The following is a 26,321-nucleotide window of genomic DNA, read 5'->3' as shown; positions in this document are numbered from 1 at the left end:
AATATATAAGAGAAAACAGAATTTCAGCGAGGTTAAGTGATTTGTTCCAGGTTATATTGCTGCAGGTAAATTATACATTTAGATGCAAATTCAGGTTCTGATTTCAAGTTTGAAATGCAGATGTTGCTTCCTCGGAGTTATTAAATTTCATAAAATTGAGTATAATTAAATTACAATAAACGTCAGTCTAGGGAAACAAGTTAATTATTGATCTGAGTTTTTTTTAACTAAGAATAAATAATTTTCCTATTTGATCAGTGCTTTGAAGGTCCAAAAAACTGATAAAATTCTCAATTTTTTTTTACCAAGATAATAATGTAAAGGTACCTACAAACACATTGTAGTCATAATGGAACTGTCTAGGCTTGTAAATAGAATGTAACACTGTTAGACTAGTCTACAAACAGAAATAGATTAAAATTTTTTCTAAGCAAGCACTGTGATGTATATACAGAAGCAAAGTCATATACATGTGAAATGTTCCAGAGGTCATATCTAGCAAAGGAAAGGTATATAAAAGCAGATTATATGCAAGGTTTGTAAAACAGGCAAAATAAAGAGATTTCAGAAATGTTTATTGGTGTGGAGGAAAAAGAGAATACTTCAGCAAAGAGGAGTTAAGGAATTAAAATTGCTTGCTGTTCAGAATTTCAACAGCATGGATAGAACAACACTGTATTTGCTTATGTTAGCAGAACCATAAGAAAATTAAAAATGAAAACGCAAGCATTCATTTATTCGGTGACAATTCTACATGTAGTCTAATGTAAAAGAATTTATATCCATTGTACTTCTATTTCTATCCTATGAATGTGGAAATTGAAGACTTAGGGGGAAAAAAATCGCTGCAGTTATACAAAACTATCTTCCAAGTAGAAATTTAAAAAAAAAAGAAAACTGGTATTTACATCATGCACCATATATGCTGCTAAGGTAAACATGTGTTTCACTTCTTTTTAAACTTATCTAGAAGGTTTACAATCAATGGCATTAAGCTATGCTTCCACCTTTATTTCAAAAGTTAACCCATACTTCTATCTCTCGTGAGTGCGGTTCTGCATTTTCACTGCCATGGCTTTCTACTGTCCAGCCACTCAGTGAGGGCAGGCTTTCATGTCTTACAGAGGCCTTTTATCTTTGTGACTTCTTGTTAAATCAGTGTTGTAGCGTTACAATTAACAACAACCAAAAGCATTTGAACTCCTATACGCATTTATTGCCTACAGAGGTTTGTGGGAACTTATGCTATTTTCCTATTCCATTGTATGACATTCAAAGTGCTAACTGCTAGTAGGCATTTAGAAGTAAAATGCAAACTGAAGTAAAAGAAATATAAGCAAGAAATGTAATCTGACTTGTTTTCTTATAATTCTAAGCATATTCAAAGGAAACAAAAAATAAAGACTTAACTTACCCCATTTAGACTGCCCAAATCTTTCACCAAATGTTCATCTGTAGAGGCATCATAATTGATTACAGCATGTTGCTTATCCACACTACGAGACTGAAAATAATTTCTTAAGTTAATAAACACAAGAAAATACTTAGAATAACAAAGATTACTGATGAGACACTTTATGTTAATAAGATAGTAAGCACATAGAGGGAAATAGCAAAGAGAAACTAGATTAAAGAGATTTAAGCTGTGTTACTATATAATACAAGTTTGGCACCACTCCTCAAAGAAAAGCTGCCAAAATTTGAAGACAGTCTTTCTACCATATTCATTCCTCTACTTGAGAAAAATTGTATCAGCGGACATAGCTGAATGTATCAGATGACAATTTTTCTTTTTACAGTTTGAAACCTACATGAAAATTGTGTGGATTACAATTTTGTCATGGTTTAAGCATCCCATTGTAAACATTACCCTAAGGATTTTCTTCTTTAAATACTAAAAGCCGAACAGAAATTGTATTCGGAGTCTAAAGACTTGAGAAAAGGGATATAATGTGGTACATTCCTGAATAACATTATTCTCACTAAAACCTGAGTTTTGTAACTGGATTTCATCGAAGCGCTAACCTGAGGGAAAGATAAAGTCACAAAAGTAGAAATAAAATGTAAACAGCTTTTTGAAAACTGCTTTCAGTGTCTTTTACAGTTATTTCTCATTCTCTGGTTTTTCTTCAGATCCTGTACATCTTTAGCCTTTTAAAGATGTCCCCGCCCTTCTCTGTCTAGCTTTCTCTGACTTAGTGAGTTGTTTGTAGGTGGAAGCACATGAATGACTACCAGTTTGCCTCTGGGGATATCACTGCCAGGAACTACCACTTGAGTTATGAGAAGAGATAGTTTCAGACCCACTCAATCTAAACTCCATGACCATTTATTTAGATGGCTGTGGCTAACTCTGCAGGACCTCAAGTGCACCTGTCGGCCCTGGCTAATGTTGTGCATGGGTGAGCACACTCCCCAGCAAGGCCAGCAAGCAAGCCAGCAGAGCACAGTGCACTCTGTCCTGCAAATAGCTGCAGCCCACTACTTTGTTTCAAGTAGAAGCTACTAGAAGCTACAAGAAGCCTCAGGCCCCGTACAAACATGCACCCCACTCCCTGCGTCAGTGGGCACATTTCCTGTTTTTCTCTGCAAGTACAGACTCTATATATACCTATGGGCAGGCCTAATAAACAGACTTCGGACTCCAGACCCCAGGCTCCTGCTTCGTTTTCTCGCGTCTCCCAGTCTCCTATGTTCCCAGGACGGGCAAACGTAGCGGTGGGTTTGCAACAGATGGTCACAGTAAGAACCTGACATACTCAAACCAAAGGAAATATCCAAAACGGGGAAGAAATACATAGGAGAAAGTTTTTCTAGCCCTAGCAGGGTGAGAGGAACAGAAACCATTGTGAAATATACCACAGCAGTCTGTTCCTCATCAACTGTCTGCAGTCTAGGGAAACGATTTTACCAGGATTCTTCAATATGAGTCTTACCAGCACTTTACTGAGAAGGGAGAATGGAAACACCCAGTTCCAGTCTCTTCAAGGCTCGCAGCATCGCTCATCTAGGGAAGGTGCCAAGAAAAGGCTGAGAGGCATGTGGAGGCCACAGCTACTCAGAGAATTAACTGTGGCATCAGTTTCCCTCCTCCCTTACTTGGTCAGCGTCACATCAACAGCGAGTTGCGTATATACATAGTAGTGACAAAGGGTTACAATGGGAAAAAATCGCCCTATTTAAGAAGGAGTCTAGGAAAATTCAGAGAGAACAGGAGAAAGAGAACACTAGAAGAAACGTTACCTGACGCTGTAGTTAGAGCTGACAGTAAATACAGTCTAACTTTCAGCCATATAAACAATGTGGAAGTCAGTAACTAATAAAGCATCGATACAAATGAAATCCTAGTTGAAACTACCCTTTCCAAGAACTACTAAAATCAAGTTATTTATTAACTTAATTAAAATTAGATTAAATTCTGTATTGAAAAAGTTTTGGTCTTTCCTTCTGAAATACAAAGCGCTATGCTAAAGTAAATGACATTAAAGAGAAACAGCAGTGAACTAAAGCCATCTTCCAATAAATCCTAAACCTAAAACTCATTCTTCTTCAAAGTTTTAAAGGTTGCTTTCTTTTCTCTGAAATGTCAATTTTTCTAGGAGACAAATTACAAATCTCGGAATTCAGAGTAACTTCATGAATAATGGCATTACTGCTACTTTTCTACAGCTTAATCAATAAACCACCAGTTCTACCAAATTACAATGATACACACTATAAAACATCTACATTAAATTGAAAAGTTATTTAAACTATTTTCATTTTTATTTTTGTGTTTTAACTTGTTACTCTAAGTACTAAATTCAGTCATTAGGCTGACAAGAAAAAACAGAAGGCTCCAAAGAAAATAATTTCTGTTATGGTTTTGGTCACGCGAATCAACCTAAGGATAACAATCTCTCTATCTTAAACCAGTGAGGTTTCCCTTGTAGCCTCTTGATAAGTGTTAAATGGATCCTCACAAATGATTTCTTTGTGGAGAAGAGTACAGAGAAACAGCAGAAGCCCTTTACAACAGTGTACTGAAATACAAGGGGAAAATCTGATGGAGTGTAGAAAACGGAACATCACAAAGAAAAGTGAAATTTCCATTATAGATGGGAAAAAGTCAAAAGGCTGCCCATGGAAGCAGGGAGGGGCAGCGTGAGCAGGAATTTGGATCAGTGATTTGGCGAAAATATGGTTTGAGGAGGCAGTCATTAAAGTCACTCTTGGTAAGTTCACACTTCAGTAAATTGGTCTATGTATAAGTCTGGAATAACCTGAACCTGTCAAGCAGTTTATGGGAGGAGAGTAGATACCAAAAGACAGTTCCAGCCTTGGGGTAGCAGGGCAAAGCACTGAGGATCAGAAAAAGCATTTATGTTTACATTTATAGTAAAGGTATGGAATTTAGGGGGAGCCAGTTGTTAAACACTTACCAGAATACCAATGAGTTAATACCATGATTTTTTTTTTTTTTTAATACAGAGGGAATACGTTTTCAAAAGACTAACTTTATGAATTAAAAGGGAAAAGTTTCAGTTTAGGATTCACAAAACAAGTCATTCCCACTTATGTGACCCTTAAAGAAAACACTCGCACTCAATAAAACAAACAAAAATTATCTGGTTTTAATTATTAAATATATTCAAGGGAAATATAAGTTTCAACAGCCATAATGGCACTACAGCACTTACTAGAGTACTCTGCTTCCTTTCTTTGACAGCCGTAAGATACCTGATACTCTCCTTCCTGTCAGTTGCACCCTATTATCCTGACATTACTTCCTTCCCTGCATAGTCTAGAGACTCCTGGTTTCAAGTATCTCCAATTACAGTCCTAATTCCCTAACCTGTCTCTGTTCAGATTATTCTACTGAGCTTCATATATTTATTTCCAGCTTTCTGTTAACTATGTAACTCCGGGTGTCCCTTGGGAACTTCAAACTCATGATCTTATTCCCTAAAAGTACACCTCCTGAATCACTATTTCAGTAACTTCTGATGCCAGAAATTCTTTAAGATTCTTTTAGCCCTCCTCATTCATTCCTAACTCTTTCTCTTAATCATTCAAGAAGAGAATGCATTCTTCCTTAGAAATTTACAATCTCTATGTGGATAATCTCCTAAGTGCTTATATCAATTCAAACCTATAATTTCTTAGTAGTATTATAGAATAGCAGATTAAAGCAAAGAATCCAAAAAAAGGTCCAGCCATTTTTCAGGTGTGTGATCTTCAAAAAAGTTAGAAATGTTTAATTATGTATAAAAAAGGACACCTATTTCACATATTGTTTGTGAGAATTAAATGACAATGCATGGACAGAATTTGAAAGCAATGTCACTTTCATGAGCCTCACTGCCATGGTCTCAATCACACCTTAATGTTTCAGAACCACTTAGTCTATTAAAATTATGTAACTCATTCAGCTCTCAGCAACCACACCTGGAAGCATACACAAGTCCCAGTCTGGGCCTTAAAGGGTCTGGCTTCTCACTGTGGGCACCCATCTGCACCCAAGAAGAATATCCAGTTCAATAAGCAGCTGAATATGGGAGCATAAACAAGAGCTAGTTCAGGCCGGCCAGGCCCCAGCTCCCCACCACGGCCCAGCCGCACCTGAGAAGGGTATCCAGGCCAGCCCTCGGCAGCCAGTGCCGGAGGGGCACGCGCAGAGCCAGTCTGTGCCTCCACAGGCCTCACTCTGTGCCAGGCTTCTTCAACGACTCTCTGCCCTCCTAGCCGCAAGAAACCCATCCCGAGCCACTGAGTCCATGCTAGGTAAGGACCCAGTGACACGCATCTTGAACCAAAGCTCTTTTCTCTCTGCTTCCCACCCCACCCCCCAGTCACAAGACCAAGGCTGGAAGTCTGCAAGTGAAGTTCTAGAACCACGCCAGGTTCTACAAGGCCTCAGGGCGGGACCACCATCAGGTGAACACCCAGCACACCACAGGGTCTTCCATACCACACAAGCCCCTAGTAAACAGAACAAACAAATGGGAGAAAGAAAAAATACAAATGGCAAATCAAGCCCTCGAGGTAATAATACACCACAGAGAGAAACACACCTAGGCAACAAGCATAAACACAGACTGAAGAAAACCATCCGGTATTTTTCTTTTTCTTTCTGGCTCATTTCACTAACCACGATCCCTTCTCGATCCATCCATGTTGCTGCAAAAGGCATGAGTTTATCTTTTCTGATTGCTGAGTAATATTCCATGGTGTATATACACACCTTCTTAAAAGGGGAAGGAAAAGAATCCTGCGAGCAAATAGCACCGAAGGCAGGCAGGAACCACAACAGTAATATGAGGAAAATAGAATTCCAGCCTCAGAAGTAACAAGGACAGGGTTGGACGTTATAAACAATCAAGGGAACAATACACAGGCAGACCTAACTCTCATCATGCATACACACCAAACAAAGGAGCACTGAAATCAACGGGACAATTACCATCAAATCTGAAAAGATTCTAGAGAAAATAAATGTGGTGGAGACTTCAGTACACCAATGGGCAGACTGGTGTGAGAGAGAAAATCAACAGGGACACCGTGGCCATAAACAAAAAGCTTACGCGGGTCTAACAGGCCTTTACAGGACACGGCACTGAAAAAAAGATGAACACACATTTTTCTCAAGTGCACAGGGGTCATTCTCCAGGGCTGAATCGCAAGACAAACATCGGCAATTCAGGAAGGCAGAAAGCAAACTGAGTCTCTTCTCTGACCATAAAGGTACGGAACAAATCAACCACAAAAAGAAAGTACTTTAATTAAGCTCAAATTATTGAAAAGTGTCATAACGAATATCTCTGAAGGAAGCAATGAAACTAATTTCAGTATCACTGAGGTAGTACAATTAAAATTCAGTTTTATTTCATGCTATGCTAAATTTCTGAATTCCTGAAAAGTCTGATTTTAAAAGTGTATGTTGTGAAACCGACTTCAGCTTCTCTGCACTGAGCTCACATTTTTCAAAATATAGTCCCTAGGACTTAAACTGTTAGAGACAATTAGAGGGAGAGAAAAGTAACTATGCCAGTGAGGACATCTGCAAGAGGCAGCCACAAAGCCCAAGTCTAAGGAGTGTTACTTTTCAAAGTGAAAAAAAAATATGTATGTAATGACGATTCTAGGCGTTGAGCAGAAACACGCCGAAGGCTGATGCAATTACCTGCAACATGAGCTCACAGTCATCTCGCCCGACAAATATCATTTCTCGTGGCAGCCTGTGGCGAGTGCCCCCACTGCTCACCAAAAACCAAGATGTTAAGCTCATTTTCTGCGTAGCTTCTAAGTCCTTGGCAAAGTTACATCATCCTGCAGAAAGAAATTCAGAAAAACAAACATTTAGATAATGAGTTTGGTGTCTATTCACCAAACCTAAGTGCATTCAACATTTACCCTTGACTAAGCAACTGAATTCCACAAAATTCCAGAAAAGAACTTATCTACTAAATTCTTATCAGAAAAGTTAACCCACAGACACAGCTTGTGAGTTCATCAAAAAGGAAATGATTAGGCAATTAAACAGGGTGGCAACATTCATGAAACTCCTGAAAGGCTTTGAACACAGCAATACAGTCTATAATCCTTAAATTAAAAATTACATTAGCATATTAACCTCAGTACACATTTACATTAAGATACAAATAAATATCTGATTTAAAAATGGTTTGGATAAGGTAGAAAAGGTCCCGTTTCTTGCAGATTCTGGATTAGTCAAGAAATTATGTTTTGGAAATTTTTCTAAATTAAAAAACCCTTTAGATATCCTACCTAGAAAAATTTTTAAAAAGAAGAAATAAAATGAGAAAAATTAAAAAAAAAAAAAAGAAGAGGGCCCTCCCTGGTGGCGCAGCGGGTTAAAGCACAGAACTGAGAATCTAAAGCCACTTCTGCATGAGTTGGATCCCCGCCTGCCCCGGAGGTGACCACAGGGCGCGGCAGACCTCTCCTGACCCGCCCGCTGCTCCCCTCAGCAGTGGACTTCATCCATCTGCCTGTTCTGCTCCCCACTCTGTCTCTGGTGAAGCCTCTCACCATCCACATCTCTGGCCTGTACCCCAGTTCTGTATGAATAAAATAATAAATCTTTAAAAAAAAAAAAAAGAAAGAAAATGAGCTCTCATAGCAACCCACACGTAGGGCCCTAACTGCACGTTTCCACTTCTCACTCTCTTTCTAGTATTTTCTGCCAAGTAAGACCTTTAGGACATAATTTGAGACTGCTAAGAAATCTATCAGACAATAAGCATATCACCCATGTCAATGCAAAAAGTATTCACAAAGGACTATTTTAATACAAACATTATGACATACAATAGGATGACCCACTTATCAAATTAAAAGTGCATTGTTTTATTTCACGCTTATTTAACTCTACCGCAACAAATTTAATGGGTCACTGATTAAAATTCCCACATTTTCTCCAAGAAATAGATGTCAGGTCAAAATGGGGATCTCAAGCCTCAACAATGAAACTCATCGACTTGTAAGAGAATCAGCTGTAGGTCTTCTTATAGGCTCAAATAGGGCCAGAACCTTTGTGCGGTGGCCCTGAGGTCTTCTATCTAAAGGCAGGGTCTATTTCCCCACTCTGGACCTCTGGGCTGTCACTTGACTAGTTTTGGCAAATGGGCTACTGGTTGCAGCACTGTGCAAGGCATCTCTGCATCACTGCAAAAAGAGGATGCTCTGGCTTACTGGTTCAGTGAGAATGAGACATGAAGAATAAGGAAGCACCTAACACAACTCGAAGCAAGGCCCTGAGCATACCACCTAATATCAAGCAGAGGCCCTCCCACGTGACGCAGTGGATTAGGACGCAGCGCTGCCAGCTGGCCGCAGCTGCTTCAGTGCCAGTTCGATCCCCGCCTGCCCCGGAGGTCACCCACATGGCGCGGCAGACCTCTCCTGACCCGCCCGCTGCTCCCCTCAGCAGTGGACTTCATCGATCTGCCTGTTCTGCTCCCCACTCTGCCTCTGGGGAAGCCTCTCGCCGCCCCTGAGCCTCTGGCCTGTACCCCAGTTCTGTATGCACAAATAAAAATAAATCTTAAAAAATATATATCAAGCAGAACAACAGATTTATGAGCAGGAATAAAGATCACTGTTGTTCTCAGCTACTGGGCAATGTGGGTGATTTGCTTCATCACTGACTTACTGTACACTGTCTTAAGTCATTCACAGTCTAATACACTCACTTGATTATTTTTAGAAATAATAAACAACTGGAATTTTTGTTGACGTTGTCCACTTTTAAGTTTCCTCTTTTCATGATGGTAACATCTATTTGCATAATGAAATGTAAAGATGTTATACATTACAGAGCTACAAACTGTAAATAAAGGAAGCTCTCAGTTTAAAAATAAACCCGACAACTAGAGAATTCGGCAGGTTCACTTATTTGGCTTCATTTTTATTGATTCTCTGCAATAGTTGAATTTATCCCTAAGAAATCCTCCACTCTTACCCCATACTGGGCAATAAACACACTATTGAGCTGCAGGAGCTGAGCCAAGGAGTGAGGGGGACCTCACCATACTGTGCGCAAACACACCCCACTCTCTGGTTAGACACAGCATTTTACCCCGACTGAGCGTGACGGCTGCGTGTTTTAAGTGTCTCAGTAGCTCCAGATGATGAATTTCTAATATCCTGTGGGATGAGGGTTTGGGCAGTGGGCCCTAAGCACCACTTTTTTTTTTTTTTTTTAAATGAAAGCAAACCAGAACACCAGCCTGGCCCAGGGAGTCTGCGAAGGCACACGAGCAAAGCCAGGCCAAGGAAATGTTCCCACAGCCAAGAGCCGCTGACCTACATCCTCTGATTCAGATGCACGGACACGGGTGCTCGCAGCATCTCTTCATTTATCTGTCCTCTGCATCCTCCCAGCAGGGGCTGCTGTGAATTTTTTTTGGTTTGTTTTCATAAAATAAAATAAAAGACAAGTTACCCAATCTCACCCTCCTCAGTTCTGATCCCATTTTTAATGTTTACTCTGATGATTACCTCCCTCCTTCTACACAGAATTTGTATTCTACCACTTTTCTTTTATTTATTTGGTCTACAGCCATCTTTTATATCCCCTTATCCTTTTACCTCCCCACACCCTTCATTCTCAGAGCCCTCACAATGTTTCCTGATGTTCACTTTCTTTTTTTTATGAATCATCTATTGTTCAGTATTTGTTTTACCATTCTGATTGTTTTACCATTCTGACTTGCTTGGCCACATATACTTCTCCCAACTCTTTCCATTATTTGAAAACGGCTGTATTATCTCTCTTATACTATATAGTGCTCCATGGTGTGAATATACTACATCTTCTTGATCTAAGAAATGTCTGCTGGTGGTCATTTAGGCTGCTTCCAGGTCAAGGCTATTGAAACAATGAATGAACACTATGGAACATAAGGGCGTCTGTGTTGGTGGGTTCATATTCTCGGCCATCTGCCCAAGAGGAAGACTATGTTGGATCATAGAATATTTGCATTTTTAGTTTTAAAGGTGACTGGAGATTGCTTCCCAATTTACAGTCCACCTAAGTACACTTTATATGGATTTTTTAACTATCTGCTTTTTAGTCACTATCTGATTCCTGCCTTCCGACATGGCTGGTATCTCACATTACACAGACTGAAAGGGTGGTTCACCATACAAAAGTCATAGTAAATCATGTTAATAGAATGCATAAAAAGAAGAAATTCACATGATAATCTTAACTGATGCAGAAAAAGCAGTTGACAAAATTCAAAACTCTTTCATGGTAAGAATAGGAAACTAGGAATAGGGGCATGATAAAGGGCAAATATTTTTAAAAAGTCCAGAGTTAACGTCATACTCAATGATCAAAGACTGAAACTTTTAGTGCTGAGGAACAGGACAGTAGCACTGATTTTCACCATCTCTACTTAACACAACACTGCAAGTCCCAGTCAGACTAATTAGGTAAGAAAGAAAAATCAAAGGCACCAAAATTGTAACAGAAGTAAAATCAGCCTGTCAAGGGAATTCAGAAAAGTGACAGGGCATAATATAATGTCATGTTTCTATCAGTAAAGAACTATCAGTAAAGAACAATCCAAAAAGGAAATTAAATGGGAAAATCCATTTATCACAGCACCAAAAAGAATACTTAGGGTTATACATACTACGATGGCCCAAGATGTATACACTGAAAAGTATAAAACATTGCTGACTATTTTGAATGCCATAAATAAATGTAAAGACCTTTTGCCATCATGGATAATATAATTAAAATAAGGCTACACAAAGCCCTGTAAACATTCAATGTATTCTTCATCAACTTCCCAACAGCACTGTTTGAAGAAATAGAAAAACAGAAATATCAAAGCTTCATGTGGAATCTCAAGGGAGACCACACAGCCAAAACCATCTTTAAAAAGTAAAGCAAAGTTGAAGAACTCACATTTTTTGGTTTTAAAACTTTCTACAATGCTACAAAAATTAAACAGTGACACCTGTATATCTGGTAGATTAGATAGATAGATTAGATAGATAGATAGATAGACAGACAGACAGACAGCCAGACAGAACTAAAAGAACAGACTAGAAAGCCTGGAAATAAACCTTTACATAGATGGCCTCTGATATTTGCCAAGGATGTACATATCACATAATAGGAAAGAAAGTCTTTTCAACAAATTGTGCTGGGAAAACTGGATATCTACATGCAAAAGAAATAAAGTTGTACTCTTACCTAATACTATGTACAAAAGTTAATTTAAAACAGATCAAGTTCTTAAACATAGAAAGTAAAACTGTTCTAAAACTCATAGAAGAAAAAAAAAACGAAATAAGGAAAATTTACATGACCTTGTATTTGGTAAAGGTGTCTTAAAGATGACACCAAAGCATAGGTAACAAAGAAACAAAACAGATAAGGGAATTCAGCAAAATTTAAAACTTTTGTGTATCAATGAACTGCTCAAGAGATAAGGGATTAATATCCAGAATATTAATCATTGCAGGAACCCAAATCAAAATGACAGATACTGTTTCACATCCATTAGGATGGCTTTCATCAAAAAATGAAAATATATGTTGGCAAAGCTGTACAGAATTTAGAATCCTTATGCCTTTAGAGGGAATATAAAGAGGTGCAGTTTCTGCACTATTCATCCATACCACTCTTGGCTATCTACTCAAAAGAATTAAAAAGTAAGAACTCAAATACCTGCACAACAATGTTCACTGCAGCACTAAGTCACAAAGTTAAAAAAGGTCAAAGCAACCCAGCGCCCATCTACAGATGAATAAACAAACTGTGCTCATGTACATATTATGCTGCCACAAACTGAATGAATCTGGAGCACATTCTGCTAAGTGAAGTAACTGAGATACAGGTAGCAATGAAATGGCAATTTCATACAGCCACTTAAGAAGGGACTGGGGAAGGCGAGAACAGGAAGTTACTATTTAATTAATACAAAATCTCCACTTGAGATGAGGAGTGCAGTCGGTAGAAACAGTAGTATCATCTGCACGCTATGAATTAATTATTGTCACTGAATTGTACACCCAAAAATTAGTTAACAGGATGCATTTTATACTATGTATATTATACCATGCTTTAAAAAAAAAAAAAAGGATAAAACAGGCCACTCAGCCCTCTCTGCCTTCATTTCTGTGTTTTTAAGTTGGCGACATAAAAACTTATTTTGTTCAGTTTGGTATTTGTTTTTATAGTGAAGCACACTAGTCTAGAAATTCAAGCATTCGATTAACCTCTGAGAGTTTTTCCCTTAAAGGAAGGACTGGCAACTTTGGCCTTTTACCTAATTTTGTGAAAAGTCTTACTGGAATACATTGAACGCACTATGAGAGCCAGCTAGAGCAGCTGGGACGGAGACCAGATGGCTTCTAAAGCCTAAAATATTTATATTCTGTCCCTTTATGGAAAAACTTTGCCACCCCTGCATTAAAATGTATCAATACCATTTTTTTAGTTATAGCACCTTGGATGAAACCATTTTAAAAATATATTTTATATTTACCTACCCAAGGCAACTCAAAATACTGACCATTATATTTAACTATTAGTGACTCATTTGTACTATTACCACAGTTACTAAACTAACCTGAAAATATCATTATCCTTATAATTTAGGAATATATTAAGGAATACGGATGTTACCTGTCCTAAATTACTAGTTCTACCTTTCTGAGACACTGTACGTACATCCCATTCTTTATGTTTTTCCTGTATTCTTCTTAGCAGTAGTCAGTTTTCCTCATAACAACCCCACACCTTCCTTCGCGGCGTTGAATCCCGCCTAAGGGAGTATCCTGCAGCTAGATCCACAAGTACCAACACAGCCTGAGTGTGAGGTGCTATGGATGAGCCATGCGGATTTTCACTTCAGGTGTGGAAATTCTGTTATGCTAATGGCTTTGGCGAGCTTTAGTTTGTGGGGAACAGAATTCTACAGGTGAGACACTATCATGAAAGTAGTATTTTCCAAATTAAAAATTAAATAACTCTGGAATTCTTGGAATTCAAAGACAGTAATATGACATACCCAGGGTACTATTATATACTAGTGGACATAACAGAATAATTTTATCTAGTGGAGATCTTAAGAGACAAAAAGATTAGCCAAAAACTTATAAAGCTTCGTGGACTAGACCATACGGCATTGTTTCCCCGCTGATCGTGAAATGCAGCCAACCTATGCACGTATGACATAGCTTTAAATTTAACAAATTCAACATACCTAGAGTCCTGATTATGCTGTACAAATAATTCTGAAAAATCATCAATCAAGTTCTTAAGTATATGTATGTGTGTCAGGTTTTAATTATAAATAGTAAAAATCCCATGAAATCTAAAACACAGCTCAAAATTTTTTCATTTTCCACACCAGCAATCTTATCCTCACTGTAATATTTAATCTTAAAAACCTCCCATCTTAGATATGCAGACTAGACAAAATAGTGTTAGTGTCTACCTTTCCTGCTGATCAAGTTCAGAAAGTAGTAAGTCCCAGAAGGTGACAAAGTATAAAACTAACAGATCTTGTCTTTCTTCTCAGGCTTGCCCCACCGCGGAGGATGCAGCCTTTCTGTGTGACCAGGAGAGTCAGTGACTGAGACTCTAGAGTAATGCATGACCGAACAGGGGCCTGTCCTGACTCCAGACTGGTAAGGACACGAGGGAACCATTCCAGGTCAGGGCAGAGCTGAAACACCTCTGCATTCACCTCCAGTGAGTGCTTGACAAGATAGATATATATATTTTTTTAAAGATTTATTTATTTGTTCATACAGAACTGGGGTACAGGCCAGAGAGGCTCAGGGGCGGCGAGAGGCTTCACCAGAGACAGAGTGGGGAGCAGAACAGGCAGATCAGTGAAGTCCACTGCTGAGGGGAGCAGCGGGCGGGTCAGGAGGGGTCTGCCGCGCCATGTGGGTCACCTCCGGGGCAGGCGGGGATCGAACTCACGCGGAAGTGGCTTCAGCTTCTCAGTGCTGTGCTTTAACCCGCTGCGCCACCAGGGAGGGCCCTTGACTAGATATTTTTAATGCATTAATGAATGGTTCTGAAGCTGCTACAAATCTAGAGATGAGAATAATCTGGAAATCACCAGTGAAAGGAGGTGGGAAACTAACTTTTGCTAGCATTAAATCTTGTAAGCCCTAATTATTCCCTCTGTTCAGCTGCCTATCTCATATTCTTTATCTCACTATCACTTAGAGGTTTCTCTTTAGACGCTCTTGAAAAAATCTGAAGTTCTGACATTTAGAGGTCAGGTGGGAAGTAAACACTGGCCCAACACAACAGCCTAATTTCCATGCCCTTGGTAGACACAATTAATTAGCTTTTAAAACAGACTCCCATGTTAGATCAGAACTCATTTTAGGACTCAGTGAACTAAAAATTTAAAACCTTTATTTTTTTAAGATTTCTTTATTTATGCATACAGAACTGGGGTACAAGCCAGAGGTGCAGAAGCATTGAGAGGCTTCACCAGAAACAGGGTGAGGAGCAGAACAAGCAGATCGACGAAGTACACTGCTGAGAGGAGCGGCGGGCAGGTCAGGAGAGGTCTGCCGGGCCAAGTCCATCACCTCCGGGCCAGGGATAGAACTCTCACAGAAGTGGTTGCAGCTAACTTGCAGTGCTGCGTCCTAACCCGGTGCGCCACCAGGGTGGGCCTAATATGTAACCTTTAAATTAAAAAGACATTTAAAATTCTACAGATGCTAAATGGTGCACACAGCTTGAGGATCCTTCTAAGTTTCAACATTATGTGTATTTTACTGCTCATGTTTATATTGGAAAACCTTGCTTCTAGTCACTTATAATTCACACTGACCCTTGATGGCAAAGAGTCGGGATGACCCTACATCATGCAATGCTAGAGCTGTGAGACAGGCAGCAATGGGGCAGTAGACATATAGCAATGTCACAACAGAACTTGGACTTAAGGTATCACAAAACCCAAGGCAAAGAAACTAGTTTGCTTAAATTGTTAGCTTTTAGGGGAAAAAAACTGGTATATAAATGATCACCAGTGTATGCAATTATTGGAGCTAAAACACATGTTAAGGGCAGTCTATCCTTAGGCTCTGGCAATTAGTTGGCTGATTCATCGCCAGATGGCTTTACAAGAATTAACCTCTTCCTACACTACAATTCCTACTATTGCACAGAAAGAAATTACCTCACGTTAAGACTATGAAACTATACAGCTGAAAATGCTTTCCTCTAACCTGTGCAATTTTCATTTTAAGAAAATAGTACCTACTCATGTGTACATGTGACCATGCTTTTTTTAGTACCAGGAAGTATGAAAGGATGACAATGATTTCCATGGTCTTGGCTCAGTCCCTAGTTGTTTCCTGAATGAATAAATAGTAGGAGAAAGAAGATTTGATTTAATTAAGGAAATAAATGAAGGAAAAGTGAAAAGCTTCACCTCCTGAAATTGTCACTTGAGCCAGGAGTAAAGTTTATGTATTAAAATAAACTAAACAACTTCATCAACCAATATACTGGTTTTTATGACTTGTACCATGTCGTCATAAAAGGTTTCTCTAAAGTTTATTTTTATTGTAGAGGAACTTATTGCTCACAAATATGTGAGGAGCAGATGAAATACAGATCTAATACTTCAGCATCTCCCCCCCCCACCACACACACATAGCTGCATCAGAATAAAGCATTGTTTCATAATTACTGAAGCTACACCGATAGAGCAATCACACAAAATCTACAGTTAACTTCTCAACTGGCCCGCACATTATACGGGTGCAGACAATTGTGTGATGGTGGGTATTCACCATTATAGTATCACAGAGTATTTGCATCACACTTATCATTCTCTGTGCTCTGCCTATTCATTCCTCCCCCCAACAATTCCTGATCTTTTCACTGTTAACATAACTTTGCTTGTCTAGAATGTCATATAATTGGAATAATATGCAGCATTTTCAGATTGACACTTTCCATTTAGTAATATACATTTCTTATTCCTCTATATGTTTTCATACCCGGATTGGTCATTTTATTTTAGTGCTGAATAATATACTTAATTACCTAGATATACCACAGTTTATAGCTTCCAAGTTTTGGTAACTATGAATAAATGCAACAAGTGTATACATTCTGGATACAGAATTCACATTTCCCCCTTACTAATTAAATCCCTAATAGAATACATCTTCAACACTAAACAAAGTCTCTGAGACCTTTTGACAACACATTTTCCTGAACATGAAAAAAATAATTTGGGTTGCATTCCTGCGAATAACTTCAGGTAAGATGCATATATGGCTGATCAATCATACATATAGCAAATAGATATATTTTTTATGATCTTTTATCTATAAGAGGATTTACCGATCATTTACTATCTACCATAAACTACACACACACACACACACACACACACACAACTTCACTGAAAAGTTATGCAAATCCTGAAAAGTGGACATGGGCATTTTATATAGTACTAAGCAACAACATAGGTAACAGGGAGATTAGTGATCAAGACTGAAAATATTCCTGATCACACAGAACAAACAACTGGAAGTGAGTGAATAAAATAACTTCAGTAATAATGGAAAGCTAGGAAGCAACATGTAAAAAACAAAGGAAACACACCATGTGAGTTTCAGGGTGGTACTGTTCAGGCTGGGTGGTCCAGGGAAACATGTCTGAGAAATGACATACATTAGATTAGGTTTTTTTTAAAAAAATCAGCTCTGCTACATAATTAACTTGACCTGGAACAGATAATGAAATGAGCTCTTGGGAAAACATTTCTTAATTCCTCACTTCCACTTGAAACTGTACAGTTAATAAAAAAAAAAAAATAAATCCACAGCTGTGCTTTTTTTGGATAACTACCAAGATGCTTATTTCATGCTCATGTGAATAAACTCTGTACTGGGAAAATTTCCGCTTCTCTACTCAATGGTCGTTGTGGAATAAACACACCAAATTTTACTTCTATCATTTATATGCACATTATATAATAATATACATAATCAATTAAAATTCATTTTTAAAAAACTGAGAATAATATAATTAACCTGTAAAGTGCAAAAAAATTTTCCATTAAAAAAAAAAGCAATGACATCCAAATATCAAGCTACCTATTATTATATATCTGGTTTATAATATATTTTCAAAGACTAATCAGACTTATTGGGGGTGACAATGATTTACCAAAAGATCACCTGTTTATAAAAAAAAGTATTGAAAACAAGCTATACTTTTTCCCATAAATTATAGAAGCATCAATTTCTTGCCAAATTTTCACTGCTAATTTCTGCAAAATGTAGTGGTTGCCTTGCATTGTCTTGTAGATATGTATGCCTTTTGTATTATATCAACAAATCAATTAAGGTTTGCAATCAAACATTTATCAAGTATTTCCTTCACATGCTGTTGCTTAAACCACCATTCTTTTACTTAGTTCCTAAAACAAAATTAGGCAAAACCTTTTTGCTTTCAAGCAATTCAAGTTAAATGACTTACCCATGGTTACAAATCTAACCAACCATCTGGACTGGAACACTGGGTTATGAGATTTCTGAACAAAGACCATCTCCGTCACATTTTTCTAAACTGTACCTTAAAACAATGCAAGTGATATTTCCCACACACTTAGGTTTTACCAAAAAGTGTGAATAACCTTTGAAACTGTCCTTTTGAAAAATAAACACTGAGCATTCTTGCAAAATGCAGACTATTTCCAATAACTCTTATTCTCCTACTTGGTGACTGGCTCTAAAATTCTCTCCCTGAAAAATCCACAGACTATAAAGAGTCAATCAATTTATCAGGCACTAAAAATCAGCTAATCCATCAAAAGGAAAGAAAGAAATCACATAAATTAGGCAAGAGCCTGTATCAGAAATCTAGAATTTTAAAGGCAGTAAAGTATCTCCTACCTCACAGAATTAACTATCTGAAAAACTCTCATCAGGCCATATATCAGTTGAAGCAGAAAAAGCTGTCTCAAAGAACTGAAAAAAGAAGCCACGAAGGCAGTGGCAGGGAGAATAAAGCAACATGAGTTCAGGAGCTAAGATCCTGACAGCCAAACATTTTTGGCTCACTTTTCTTAGTTCATGCTATAACAATTCTGCTTCTGTCATTTGTCAGTAACAAATTAGTATATCACTGCCTAATGTACCCATTAAAATCTGTGTCTGCTTAAAATCAGTATCTTTTCTCCTTCACCCCATACATTAACTATTTGTGGGGTTTGTGTAAATCATGTCCATCACACATACAAAGCACAATGTATGAAAACTGAAATCAAACTTTAAGCTGTGTAATAATGATAAAGCCTGTTTTCAGCAGGGATTAATTTTCTGAATATGTTAGAAAAAAAAGTCGCTTACTGCCTAAAAACAGGTTGTTAGTTATTAGTTACATGTTAAGCTATAGCAGACATAAGTATCTCTATAGTTGAATACTGGGATCAATCTGGTGACATAATAGGCTCCTTGCTTTGCTCTTGTCAGTATTATTAATGAGCACATCAATGAGACAAAATTCAACAAGGAACAATCACCTTAAAAAAGGAATTAGGACACTTTATAGACATTTATAGGGCATTGTACCAAATAATGTGAGTAGAAATTCTTAAGTGCACACAGAACATTCTTGAGGACAGACCACATGTTGAGTCACAAAGCATTTGTTAATGAATTAATGAAGCTTGAAATCACCTCTGGGGTCTTCTCTAACTATAATGCCTTCAACTAGACCTGAAAAAGCATGAAAAACGTGTAATATTTTGAAACTAAAAATATTACTGAATGCTTACTGCATCATGAAAAAAAAAATCAAAAGAGAGTAATAATATAGCTGGAGAGAAAGAAAAAAGAAAACGAGCTACCGGAATCTTTGAGACTCAATAAAAGAAGAAGTATATATTAGGCCCACAACAAAAAACAAGAATGGTTCAAATAAATAATCTAAAACATAAATCAGAAAAAGATGAACCAAAAATTAGAAGAAAATAATAAAAATTAGAGATATAAGTGAGCTAGAAATAAGACAATCTAAAATATTAATAGAATTAAAACTGATTCCTTGAAAAAAGTTAAAAAATAAAAGCCAAAAACCCCTGGCTAAAGTCACTAAAAATATAAGGGAAGGAAACTAAAACAGACTCAAAACTGAAAAAGTTAAAAAGAGACCTGATAAGTACAATTGTACACAAGAGTATACCATCACTGTCTTTATTCCAGCAAACTGGAAACTCTGAAAGAACAGACACATAAAAAATTCCAGAGTGGGCCCTCCCTCCCAGGTGGTGCAGCATGTTAAAGCACAGCACTAAGAAGCTAAAACCACCTCAGGACGAGTTCGATTCCCAGCCATGGGAGGTGACCCTGTTAAGGGGAAGGATATCCTAAAGGAACTCTACAGAATCTTGTGGACTCTACCCCCTACCTCCAGTGATTGGAAACTACAACTCCCAGCAGTACCAGGGAGAGAACTGCCAGGACCCAAGGGCGGAGCTAGAAGGAATGGATTCTGGGACATTTGGGGGGATAAAGAGGGTGTGATGCCAAACATATTCTATGAGGTTCATATTCTATACCATAGGCAGGCAAGAAAAAAAAAAAAAAAAAAAGAAAAATTAGAGACTACAATCCCCAAAGAACATAGTTGCAACCCCCCCCCCATAAATTATTAGCAAACCAAATCCAACAATACATTAAAAGAAACTGTAACAAAGTGGAATTTATTCCAGAAAAGCAAGAATGGTTCAACATCTGCAAATCAAAGGCTTTCATTACATCAACAAAAGGAAAGATAATTATCACATGATTATATCAACAGATAGAAAAAGCATTTTACAAGATTCAGCATCCATTTACTGTAAAAACTGTTATAAACAGGGCTACAAGAACATACCTAAACATACTGGCCATATACAAGAAATCTACACCTAATATCAGTCAATGGTGAAAAACTGAAAGTTTGTACTTTAAGATCATATACAAGACAAGGGCATCCACTTTCACAATTATTTCAACAAAGTACTTGGAGCAATAAGGTAACAAAAAGGTACAGGAAAAAATCCAAATTAGGAAAGAAGTACCGGCTATTCACTTTTTATATATGAAATGACAATATTCATAGAAAACACTAAGATACCACTAAAAATTTTTACTAGAAGTGATCAGTAAAGTGGCAAGTTACAAAATCAATACATAAAAATCAATGACATTCAGATATGCAAAGAAGAGAAAGAGAAAAAAAAAATCCCATTTAAAATCACCTAAAAATAAAAACCTAGGATAAACAAAGGAGGTGAAATACCAGTAAAAGGCATAGTATATGATAACTTTGAAAGAAAGAGATTACACAAAGAAAACGTATTTCCTTCACATGAATTGGAAGAATTAAAAGTGTTAAAATGGCATTCTTACCCAAATTAATGTACAGGTATCATGCAATTCCTATTCCTATCCAATGCAAAGTTTCAAAGTGATTTTTCACAAGTACAGAATAAACATTATTGAAATTCACATGAGACCACAAAATACACCAAAAAAAAAAAAACAACAAAGCAATTCTGTCAAAAAAGAATGGAAGCATCACACTGCCAGGCTTCCAACTATACTACAAAGTTGCAGTAATCAAAACAGTATTGATTCAGAATGAAAAGACATACACAGATCAATGGAACAGAATTGAAAGCCCGAAAAATAAACCCACACTATATGACTGTTTAATCTACAACAGAAGAGACAAGATTACCCAATGGAGAAAAGAAAGTTTCTTTAATAAAGGATATTGGGAAAACCAGACAGTCGTATGTAAAATGAGACTAGACCACTATCTCACACTATCTACAAAAATGAACTCAAAATGGACGAAAGACATGGATGGATTTAAGAACTGTAGCCATGGGATACACAGAAGAAAACAAAACAAAAAAAGCCTCAATCTACTTTAGTACACTGGCTTTGGGATGTCTTTGGAGCCTTGACTTGAATGGCAAAGAGTAAGTAAAATTAAACTGATAACAAAACTAAAAGGTTATGCACAACAAGAAAAATCATCAAGATAAAAAAAAAACCTCACCAAATTGTAGAAGGTATTTCACTATTTTGCATAAAAAATATACAAAAGAACTCATACAACTCAACAAAAAGAATAACCCAATCAAAACATGGGCAGAAGGGCTGTATAGACACTTCACCAAAGAAGACATATAGATGTCTACAAGGTACATGAGAAAATATCAATTACTTTTCTTTCCAACTCATGTTGGAAAGAAAAACTCGAATCCAATCAAAAGAACAGAGTTTTATCTTTATAAAGGCACACACATTCATACAAATCAACAAATTGCATATATAATCAAAAGGCTAACTCACATGACACAATGTTACCAAATTAAACCAGAAAAGGGAAGGAAAAAACAATGGTGTCACTGGCTGGTGGGATTATAAAAGTGATGTATTTGGCCATGGTATTTTCTAAATTTTCTACAATCTACAATGAGTAATTTTGTAGGATGAAAATTAAGATGGTCGCCAGTTGGCATGCATTATTTATTCAATGCGAAGTATTTACTGAGAAACTAGAACAAATACTATGTAAGGTCCTCAAGTTAGCACTGAAGTTATACTACTATTCCCTCAAAAAGCTTACCACAGAAAGTCAGTCCTTTATTGGCAAAGTTCTTTTTTCACCAAAATAAAAATCTTACCCCTGACTCCTACATCATGTACATGCATTTCCTCAATTGTTTCCTCAAGTAAGTGTCTAGCTGTCTGCCTAGACTTGCAGATCCCCAATCAAAGCTCTGAATTTGTTTTCTCTATTTTATATGACATATTTCAAACTCTTCACCAGTAAAAAAAATCTTCCCAAACAAAAGCAGTAAAGAAAATTCCCCTTGAATAAATTGGCATGCTTCCTTTTTTCTGCTTTCATTCTTTTTATACACTACTTTAGGATTAAAGGATGAGCTCAACATTAGAGGAAGTTACTACCTCGAGCATCTTTCCAGTGTCACGACCTTTCCCCCACCCCCAAGAACTCTGTAAGTTGATGTGAAAAATGCATACTGGATGGAATGCACAGGAAGTGACAAACTATTTCTACAGTCAGAATAAAAAAAAAAAAAGGGTCATTCCAACCAAAACTGTTTTTCAAATCAAACACTATGAAGTGGGGAGGTGAGAGGGAGAAGGAGATTCCTACCTGCAATTAAACCTTCCATGTATTATCTTTTAATCTATTTCATTTGTCTTTTTTTTTTTTTTTTAATAAACCTCTGAGGTAGCTGGGCTATAACTACCTTTATTTTCTAGATGAAGAAACTGGGCTTCTAAATTAAATGCTCAAGATCCCATAATTAGTGACTCTGGGGCAATACATGATGACTCTGAAGTAACTTCTGGTAGCAAATTCTCAGCGATCAGCTCTGTCTCCTGGTCAAAATTCAGTTACCAGCCACAGTAGCAGCCATGTCCAGCACGTAAGAAAACAAGCCCAGGACCTGTTTGTGAATAAAACTCTGGTCAGGGCTTTAGACTTAGTAGCTTCTGGAGGAAATTGTGAACATCGCCATTGATAAACTAGAATAGAGAGAGTGCTAATGAAGTCGTTTTTTCAGAGTTTATAAAGAAAGGACACTATCCCAACGACTACTTAAAAAGAAAGACACCACAGCGATACTCTACTCTCTTACCCATATACTGACTTATTTTTCTTATCGCCCATGCTAATTTGATTTTATATGATTATACAATTATCCGCATCCTCCATCAGTCTAAGAGGATACAATGGTTTTCTCCTTAATTAAAAACAAACAAGAACATTCAGGTTTTTTATTATCTCTGTGTCCTCTATTTCCTCCAGCACATTTTATTTATGTTACATTGATTCTATTTATAAATCTGCATGGCTTTGCCCTTAGCTGTATCTAGTCAATGGCCATTATGAAGACGTTATATAAATGTTCAAAAAGCCAAAAGGGGAAGTTAATACCCTAGAATGACAGAATCATGATTCAAAAAGTTATGAACAACTGTGGAATACATTAATGGAGACAGTATTTAAGAGTTAAAGATATATTTTATTTCAAACACATCATTTTGGGTATATGGAGAATGGGAGACCTCTTAGCTTTAGAAAGATATGGGTTTATGTAGGCTACTGTCAACAGTTTCCAGAAATTTTTTTCAAAAAACAAAATGAGAAACAACATAAGGCTGACAATTTTTTATTGCTTGTTTTAAAACACTAAAACAAAACAAAACCCAAGACAAATATCAAAAGAAACTTAACACCTACTATAATGCTATTACTTCATAAAGAAAGGTCATTTCAACATTAGAAAAGTACAAATACAGAATCTCCAAAAAATCCTTAAATTACCTAAATACAACATGAAAAGTCATATTCCCCCTCATTTTCTGCTTGTAGATGGCAAGAATATGATTGGTACTAAAGAGTTAAAATACTTTAACATCATAAAAACTTGAATTAAGGAAATGGATAATTTCACGACACTACATTGAGATATGTAACTGTAGAATTAAAAATAAAAACCCGATCAGAACAACAATAATCACAGCGAAAATACTGACTGAATCTAGCTGACAAAGATAAGAAGCCTAAAGGGATTATGAAATTGTAACTAGTAATTAGGTTATGAAATTGTAAGGGTTGCAACATTTAATTCAGAAAAAACTATCACAGAATACATTAAGTGAAACCTGTTACCCCTAAAGACAGAAGTGCAACCAAGGGGAAGAAGCTCTATAGTAATGCAGACCCTAGACTAATTTCAGTTCTATCAATACTTTTCATAAGTTATACGAGCCATCTGTTCCCACTTGTTCACAGAAGTGCTGTTCACAGAGAAGGAAGAGCCAATACAGTATTAGGGACATGAACAGTAAGTGGCACATTGTAAAAGATGACTTGTAAGGTCTCTTCCACTAATTTTAAAATTTTGTGAATCAGAAAAGAATAAATGTAGTCTTTTTAGCATACTGAAAAAGATGAGTAGAGAGATTTCAACTATAGTCAAAAACCAACTGTTCGTTCAGTTATGTGCTCTGCTACTTAGCAATGTAACATTAAAGGGAAATGATTTACTGTGCTTCAACTATTCTCAAGTTATATGTGTAGAAAATGAACTATTCAAAAGACTGTTGCATGAATGATACACACACAGTCTCTAATCTGCCTGTCACTAGTAGATGTTTAGCATATGGCAGGTATTGTTTATTCAATTAACACTATGTCCAAAAAGTAACCTTTTCTATATTATTCATTAATGATACACTTAATGAATGACTTGTTCTCTGCTGTGCCTCTTTCTTCTTTTTTTTTTTTTCAAACCAAGCAATGACTGCTTGGGATTCTTTACCACTTCCATGCTTTGTACAATTCCAATTATATATAATTTTTGCACTAAAATAAAATTTTACTGATTTACCACTGGTTTACATACTACAACATTTTCTTTAAGTTGCTTTTGTTGGTTTCTTCTACCTTTATTTATATAAAAGCAGACTTAACCTTTAGTACATATTGGCTGTACATTCAATTTGGCCAAAAAATAAAATATTTTTGAACATCATGTCAACTAAACAGAACTCTTTATACCCAAGTTTAATCAACTACTGCCAGACAGATGTTTTGTTATTCTCTTTTATTGACCTCACTGGCTAGCTCATTGCTGAGCACATTCAAGAAATATTTGAATAAATAAAATCCATTACACCAGAGTAGCTGATTTGCAATCTTGACTGTTAATGAAGGTTTATGAAATAGATGTCGTTTGAGATTTGTCCCTTTAATGGGAAATTCGTGTCTTACTGAAACAGACCAACAGTTAATGCTCTAGCCAATATCCTGGATCCACTAAACATTTTTCACATGGCATGTGACTGCTCTCCCTTTAGAGTTCCAGAATAATTTGCAGTTGTATTTTAGTTGGCAATTCAGTATCAAGTGTTACATATTATTAGAATAGCACACTGCTTAACAGCCCACTGTTCAGGAGAAGGAAAAAAAAAATCAGTAGGTTAAAAAAATCATTTTCCAGAAACAGAATTTTGTTGAGTAGGAAACACTGACAAGCTTAAACATTTAGAATATTCAGTGCAAGGTGAAATAGTACCTGATAACCATCAAATGCAACAATTATTTGTCAGGGATAAACTGGTACTTGAAAGAGATGAATCACTTAGCACATAATTTTTAAAAGTGCCTTGCTATCTGCGATAACATTCAGAATGAATGAGAACTTTCTAGTATAAATTTCACTACACCAGCGTTGAGACAGAGAACAGATGGTTATTTCCATCAAAGTACAAAGTAATTTTAGAGCACCATGAAATCAAAGTACATTGAACATTTGATTTAATACAACTCCATGTGAATTCAATTACAAATTATATCTAAGCTGGAATTTAAGAGAAATATTAATTACACACACATATTAAAAGTCACTAACACACCAGGAGCGCTGCAGGACAGTCCTCACTTCTACTTGTTTCTGCCTTTCATTAGTAGTTTGGCTTGGGCAGACAAGTCAGTTAACTTTCCAAGTCTGAAAGTCCTCTATCTCTACCGAGTGAGGGATTCTTCAGTTCTAAAACTCCAAAATTTTACAAGATCAACAAAGTTGTGGGTTTTACAAAGGCCTGGGTTTTACTTTCTAAAGAAATAGTGGCAGAAAAACATACAATGTGTAACCTGTAACATTTGGAAAGCTGAACTCGCAACCTGTGAAGCACACCCCTGGGGTCGCGCCAGCGAGGCCCAAGCGCCCGCCCGCAGAGCGCCTCTGGCCCACTCC

At 37.0% G+C, this 26,321-nt stretch overlaps 1 protein-coding gene across 10 annotated transcripts in view; it reads right to left on the bottom strand.

Moving 5' to 3' along the window:
• The window catches only part of CEP170 (centrosomal protein 170kDa), an 86,219-nt gene extending 70,275 nt beyond the window's left edge, over positions 1–15,944 (bottom strand). For all 10 annotated transcript variants that reach the window (XM_012731006.1, XM_012731010.1, XM_004691048.2 and 7 more), the window contains exons 1-3: positions 15,765–15,944; positions 7,163–7,308; positions 1,415–1,504 (exon numbers count right to left, since the gene is read on the bottom strand). In XM_012731006.1, the coding sequence (XP_012586460.1) occupies positions 1,415–1,504; positions 7,163–7,267 (195 nt within the window). In that variant the 5' untranslated portion in view covers positions 7,268–7,308; positions 15,765–15,944. The remainder of the gene's footprint in view (positions 1–1,414; positions 1,505–7,162; positions 7,309–15,764) is intronic.
• Between the last annotated feature and the right edge of the window lie 10,377 nt (positions 15,945–26,321).

The sequence above is a fragment of the Condylura cristata genome, unplaced genomic scaffold, assembly GCF_000260355.1.
Source record: "Condylura cristata isolate star-nosed mole 26May11 unplaced genomic scaffold, ConCri1.0 scaffold00029, whole genome shotgun sequence".
In the NCBI taxonomy this organism is placed as follows: domain Eukaryota; kingdom Metazoa; phylum Chordata; class Mammalia; order Eulipotyphla; family Talpidae; genus Condylura; species Condylura cristata.
The sequence above is the reverse complement of the archived record's forward strand: the minus strand, read 5'-3'. Positions and strand labels throughout refer to the sequence as shown.